Here is a 6,529-nt window from a genome sequence, read left to right as displayed (position 1 = left end):
GGTCTGCAGGAATAGGTACCACCTCATCCACAACCTTGATGCAGACAAGCATTCAATACAAAAACAATAAAAGTCAATTTGTAAATGCCATAATATCAAAATAACAATTTGCCAATAGGAGAAAAGTAATACTGAGTTAAGTTAAATGGCTCATTTGTCCAGGGTGTTGTCAATTGTTTATCGGTTAAAAACGCCAAACACGCGGCACCTGTTACAGCTAGCGGCTCGTCACGCGTTTGAACAAATTCGAACAGGAAACACTTCTCTGGTTGGAATAAATTTATTTTGATCTGTCTGTAAACAAGGTGATAAATCAATATATGGCATTCTTGGTTGTATGCATATGAAATTCAATGCATTGACAGACTATCCCAGATACCAGAAAACTAAAGTGAGAACAAATCAGCGAGGAGGACTTGGAAACAGATTTCATGATTATACAAGGCCTAAACAGTGGCACTGAAGCTACAGAAAAGAAAATGAAGGACAAGTTATGCGTAGGAAAAATTAATCTTGGAAGAGTGAGCAACAGACCTCTTGACATTATGGCACAGGATACACGGGTTGTGATGAACGGTACATGTTGGTTTCATCTAACCCATCTCCCAAAGAGTGTACAGACATTACAGTTGTAGGGTCTGTGCTCAATGGATGGCAAAAGGCAATTAATTCCACAGTTTAAATGAGGATTTTTTTTTTTTTTTTTCAAACTCAGTGTAGCTTCTGATAGGGGTTGACAAAAAAAGAAAAAGGGAAAAAAAATAAATTGGGGGGGGCAAAAAATAAAGAACAATCTCCAGGTGGTGAGAGCGAGAAATATCTACTGCCCATTTTTCCTCAGGAAGTCAACCGTCTTATATATCAATATGTTGAGGGTCGCTCCGTGGACACCTTCTTTGCCCTTGATTACAATAATTGCTGGAACACACAAACGACAAACAAAGACATGAAATCATAAATACAGAGAGCAATTCAACAGGTTAAGCTTGTACTCTATTACTCAACTGTTTGCCGTTTTAGACTAGCTCTATAAATGTCCGTAAATGCACCACGGCCGTCAGCTCTTATCAAAAGCTGACAGCAGCGCACAAACTGATGCAGCACAATCAGAACATGAAATCAAGATTTGTGCAATTAGCCAGTGGCTTACCAGGCTTTGCGCTAACTGACTAGTGGTTTGGCGATCTTGTTTACAATGCGCTCTTTTTCAAACACTTTTCTGCGGCACAGCTAAACTTTCTTTACGGCACACCGGTGTGACGCAGCACATTCGTTGGGAAACAATGCTCTACACACTACTACGCGTCCGCACCGCCCACTCACAGTGATCGCAAACAACAAAAAGACTGTGATTATGAAATAATTTGTTGCATATGAAGTTGAAATAAAATAGATAAAATGGAGAAGGATTTAATTTAGATTAAAAATCTGACATAATGCAACCTGGCCTGTTTCCTGCAGTCACAAACACCAATATAACCCTTCTTATTAATACAACAATAACAATAATAAAAAACTTAATACATTTAATAAAAAAATCCATTAAACTTTCATAAAATAGTTCATTTGTATTTAATTCATGACTATTTTAATCTTTAACTTTTCTTTGAAATAAAAAAGAAAAGGGAGAAGGATTTAATTTGGATTAAAAATCGGACATAATGCAACCTGGCCTGTTTATTACAGTCACAAACACCAATATCAACCTTCTTATTAATACAACAATAACAATAATAAAACAAACTTAATACATTTAAAAAAAAAAAAAAATTCATTCAACTTTCATAAAATAGTTTTTGTATTTAATTTATTATTTTAATCTTTAACTTTTCTGGTAGTGCAATTAACAGATTCTCATTTGCAATATCAACCTATCTGCAGACAGCAAAACATCGATCCATCGATCCATCTTCTGTACTGCTTTGTCCCCACGGGGGTTGCAGGCGTGCTGGAGCCTATCCAAACTGTCATCAGGCAGTAGGCGGGGGACACCCTGAACCAGTTGCCAGCCAATTGCAGGGCACACAGAGACGAACAACCATCCGCGCATGGTTACATATGCCCTGTGATTGGCTGGCAACCGGTTCAGGGTGTCCCCCGCCTACTGCCCGATGACGGCTGGGATAGGCTCCAGTACGCCCGCGACCCCCGTGGGGACAAAGCGGTACAGAAAATGGATGGATGGATGGATGGATGGATGGATGGATGGATGGATGGATGGATGGATGGATGGATGGATGGATGGATGGATGGATGGATGGATGGATGGATGGATGGATGGATGGATGGATGGATGGATGGATGTTTAGCAGAAAAAGTCCACCTGTTTTTAACCATCTCAGGGACGGCCATTTTGCCACACAGTCGACTGAAAATTACATCACAGTTGCTCAGGGCTGAGGCAACGGCCAATTGCTGCTTAGTTTCAGAAAAGAGGTGGGCTGCGATTGCTTGTTACCTAAACCGTGGGCATTACACAGTGAAAGCACGTACCTGAGTGAGATCTGCATACAGAAATGTTGACCTCGGGGCCGCCATCAACGCTCTTAGTCCGGAGGTCCATTCCCCATTCCTCTTCAATTTCCATCCTGTCTCTGAGCACATAGCATTTTTCATTTCCTAGGGTCACCCCAGTGGTGAAGAAGGATTGACGGTCATTTGACACGAGTGCTTCAATTTCAGCAGTCTGCAAAAGAAACACAAAATTATAAGTGCGTAAACTGGTGGGCGAGGATGTAGATTGCTGGGTTAAAAAAAATCTGAACGAGAGGTGCTCTCATTTTAGGATGGTACCAAGATTTTCGGTTTACAAACAGCACGTAGTAAACTCATCTGCCGAGTAAGAAAGTCACCATGCGGCATAAGATACACCGTTGCCAATTTCAAAAACAAAAGAATCGTAACTTTAATATTGAACTTATTTTTTTTATGGCACCTTGCAAGTCTTATTCAGTGATTTGACTAAAGTAAATCAAGGCACGTGTTGAACCAGGCCAACAATTCAACCAGTTAACAAGCTTCCTAAAATGTTTTAAAATGCTTCAAATGCAGGCTGATCCTTGAGAAACAGTAAACACGTACGACTCAGGCAGACATCTGCCGGCATAGATATCTTTGCATAGCGCTGAGGCTAAACAAATTATCATTTGGGGGTGATTTTAGACAATGTGATTTGCAATTAATGTTTATTCTAGACATACAGATGATGGCGAGATTAATGTTACTGCACATTGTGAATAGTGCACTGAAACTTGACTTCAAGAAAATCACAAATCAAAATTGCAAGTATCAGGGGGGTTCAAAAAAAAAATCCTAAAAAAAACCCTTTCGTCCCTAGATGGAGACTTTACTGCCATGTTGAACAGGTAGTCCCGAGATGCACAAGAGGCACTAGGACCATCCTAGAACTACAAACCATCAAAACTGGTTATTGGGCCATGTTCAATCCTGCAGGAAATGTACAGATATTCCAAATATAACCATGATATGATTTAAGTGCAGACCTTGAACTTTAATTTGAGGGCATGTACATACAATTCAGGTGAACGATGTGGGAATTCTAAGACATTGTAAACCAAATGTCATTGTCTCTCTGGCTTTGGTCCTTGAAGGCCGCTGTCCTGCACCGTTTTAAATGTCTCCTTCCTCCAACAATTTAAATGATCAGCTCATCAGCAAGATCTGGAGCATGATTACAGTTCAACTTTTAAAAAGTACTGAGACAGCACTCAAAGTTAGCCACTAGATACCCAAATTTTGAGAACCCAATTAATCCCAACACAGCTGCAATCACAATAATTGAGTCTTCAAAACAAATTGCAGTTTTAAAAGTTTAAAAAGTCCACCCTGGTGAAGGGTGAGCCATGTTGATGTACTACGTCATAAATCGGAGGCTTGGCTCGTTATGTTCTTAAAGTGATAGGAACAAGACCAATGTTAATGCACATTTCTTTGAACCAGACCAATGTTAATGCACATTTTTTTATCAGTCTATTTTTGTTGATATCAATGGCTGTGATGTCATTAGTTTACCTCATTACTGCCCAATAAGTATATGACCCATAGTTATTGTGCATCGCAACCCTTGTGAGAAAAGAGTTATACGGGTCAAGTCTATCTGCAGAAGTGCAGAGTCATCCAGCAGCACCGCTCAGCACATGCTTCGTGCGTTGAGGAAGCGGAAACGCAACGTTCAAGCCTCGCAACAAGCTTCGAGGTGGTGCCCTGTTGCTTCGACTAACGAAAGGTTGCTTCGCAGCTGCCTGTGCAAATCTGCCATTTCGATTTTAGACGAAGAATACGCCATTGAAAAAAAAGGCACGAATGCAATGATCCCAGTATTGACTACACGCATGATAAAAACGGGAGAAACATTATTTGCTGCGTTAAATAGGAATGCAAAACTAATCCACATCATTACGCGTTGTTATTTTCATCATTGATCAATCTAACAAATAATTGATCAATTGAAGGCTCTGGATAGTCACTTAAACTTTCCCACACACGTAAAAACTGTCAGGAGTGAAAACTATTTCGGTTGCCCCTCCACTCCAAATGACTAAACGGGAGAAGCGCCGTCCGGAGCGGTTCGACAAGACGGAAGGAAGGCAAGCAGACGTTCGTTCATTCGACAACTTTGCGTAAACGTTTAGACTATCTGTGCTTTCACTTCAAGTTACAAACTACCGAAACATTGTCCACCATCAAAAGTCAAGTTGAAAGTCACCACGATTCGATACATTCTGGAATCCAGTCACGCCTGTGAGCTTCCGGCTTAAGTGCGCGGTCCCGAACGCTAAATAGATGACGCCTCCGCTAGCTCGCTAGCCTCGCCGCAATCGCCTCGAGAATCGCGTTAGTCATGTTAACACTTGTTACAGTTAACTTGGTTCATGGCTAATTTACGTCAGACATTATATCAAAGCCAGGTTTTTAAACGGTAACACCAAGCACTGGACACCATGTGTTACCACTACACTAAACTACACTACACTACCCCGACCGACAAGGCCTGCTCAGAAGGGAAGCACATGTGCGACTGTACATGTTTTCCATTCACATTAACTCAAACCGTAACTCCGAAAAGGTGTGATTGAGCATACTAACCGTGATATTGGCAAAACTACCGCCGGGATGTGCTGCCAAGACGTGTAGGTGTTCAGGGAACCCAATAACGGCCGCATCCTGGCAGCCATCGTCGATAAAACTCTTCACGTATTTATCCCAAAACATGGTTTCTGATAATTGGTGGAAGATAAAAGAGATGCCGGGTGAAGAAACTTTGCACAGACGTCTCTGGAGCGAAAAAGGAAGGGAGAGCTGAGCTGCAGTTGGACGTTCCCATTCCCTGGCTTTCTTTCGCTCTCACCAGTCACCACCCAAGGGAAGACACAGTGTCGAGACAAGGGCTTGGGTGTAGTCCTCATTAAATCACTCCGCGAGGGTGGTGATTGGCCCGCTGCGTCATTGCGTAATATAGCATGCGGCGGATGGATACAGGACCTACTTTACCGTGTGGCTCTCACATACGGCGCACACTTCTAACGACCTGGGATATTTCTGGAATAAAAATCAATCAAGTCTACGTTTGTATTCAAAACACTTTGAACTTCCAAACCACTATATGTGACTGCTTTAAGAGTATGCAAATGTCAAATTTTCCAGAATTCGCAAGTCAGAAACAGGCGACAGCTACCCCTAGCCCACGGTGAAAAGTACAAGTGAACACTACAGTCGACTTTTTGACCGTCATACTTTCATAAGCACGAAATAGCGCAGAAATTCTATCGATGTACGTCGCGTCGAAGATGACTTACGTGGCAAAACTAAACGCGTTGATAGAGGTAAAAAGCAGTGTGGTTACGTTGCCACCAATGTGCAGACGTAAGCATGATAAGTTTTACGTTTGTGTTATGGTTATCATTTCACGATTTTAGTTTATGCATTGTTTGCCAACGTGGATTTGAAATGAAATTATGTACATTTAAAAGCATCTCTGCAAGTTTTTGTCCTTGTCAAAATAGTTGCGTTACTTTTTTCAACTTCCATTGTGACAACAACGTAAAAACATAAATAGCATAAATATACAGCGAAATCATGGGAGAATTAGGCAGAATTTAGAGACAGCATCATCATTAATTTGCGTAAACCAGTACGCACTCTGGTGAAATAGATTGGGAGAAGGCAGATATTCCCCATCCACAGCCTTATTAGGAGAATTGTTTTATGTTGACCGCAAAAATTATTTGTGATGAATGTGTGCCAGTCTACAAATAGCTTGTTTCTTAACTTTGAAAATTATCCATCTATACCATTCCAATTTGATCATTTTTCAGTTTTCTTACCCTTTTGTCATAATTCTACATGAAACGAGGAAAAATCATTGGAAAAAAAAATCATGTAAAATGTAGAAAATGTAGAAAATATCCATCTAGTGGTGTTATTTTTTGTACCAATTTGTGAAGATGCGTGTTGGCAATAACTGACACCCAAAAATAATTTCAGATTGTTGAAGTTTTTTTAACTTCAC

At 40.7% G+C, this 6,529-nt stretch overlaps 1 protein-coding gene across 1 annotated transcript; it reads right to left on the bottom strand.

Annotated features, from left to right (window-relative positions):
- Positions 1-261: 261 nt before the first annotated feature.
- LOC148388336 (profilin-1-like) lies at positions 262-5,435 on the bottom strand. The gene is made up of 3 exons (XM_088395137.1): positions 5,107-5,435; positions 2,494-2,686; positions 262-918 (listed from the first exon to the last, which is right to left on the bottom strand). The coding sequence occupies exons 1-3, from the start codon at positions 5,230-5,232 to the stop codon at positions 821-823; spliced, it is 417 nt and encodes a 138-aa protein (XP_088251263.1). The 5' UTR covers positions 5,233-5,435; the 3' UTR covers positions 262-820.
- Positions 5,436-6,529: the final 1,094 nt, after the last annotated feature.

Source organism: Syngnathus floridae, chromosome 13, assembly GCF_059516105.1.
Source record: "Syngnathus floridae isolate MCC-2025c chromosome 13, RoL_Sflo_1.0, whole genome shotgun sequence".
In the NCBI taxonomy this organism is placed as follows: domain Eukaryota; kingdom Metazoa; phylum Chordata; class Actinopteri; order Syngnathiformes; family Syngnathidae; genus Syngnathus; species Syngnathus floridae.
Note: the sequence above shows the minus strand (reverse complement) of the source record. Positions and strands in the feature narration are given on the sequence as shown.

What these genes read in the sequence shown, in the direction of transcription:
- LOC148388336 (XM_088395137.1), bottom strand. Translation starts at nt 5,232, where the DNA reads ATGTTTTGGGATAAATACGTGAAGAGTTTTATCGACGATGGCTGCCAG. An exon ending in GTAGTTTTGCCAATATCACG is followed by an intron (nt 2,687 to 5,106) that starts GTTAGTATGCTC and finishes TTTCTTTTGCAG; the next exon opens with ACTGCTGAAATTGAAGCACT. An exon ending in TGTATGCAGATCTCACTCAG is followed by an intron (nt 919 to 2,493) that starts GTACGTGCTTTC and finishes TGTGTGTTCCAG; the next exon opens with CAATTATTGTAATCAAGGGC.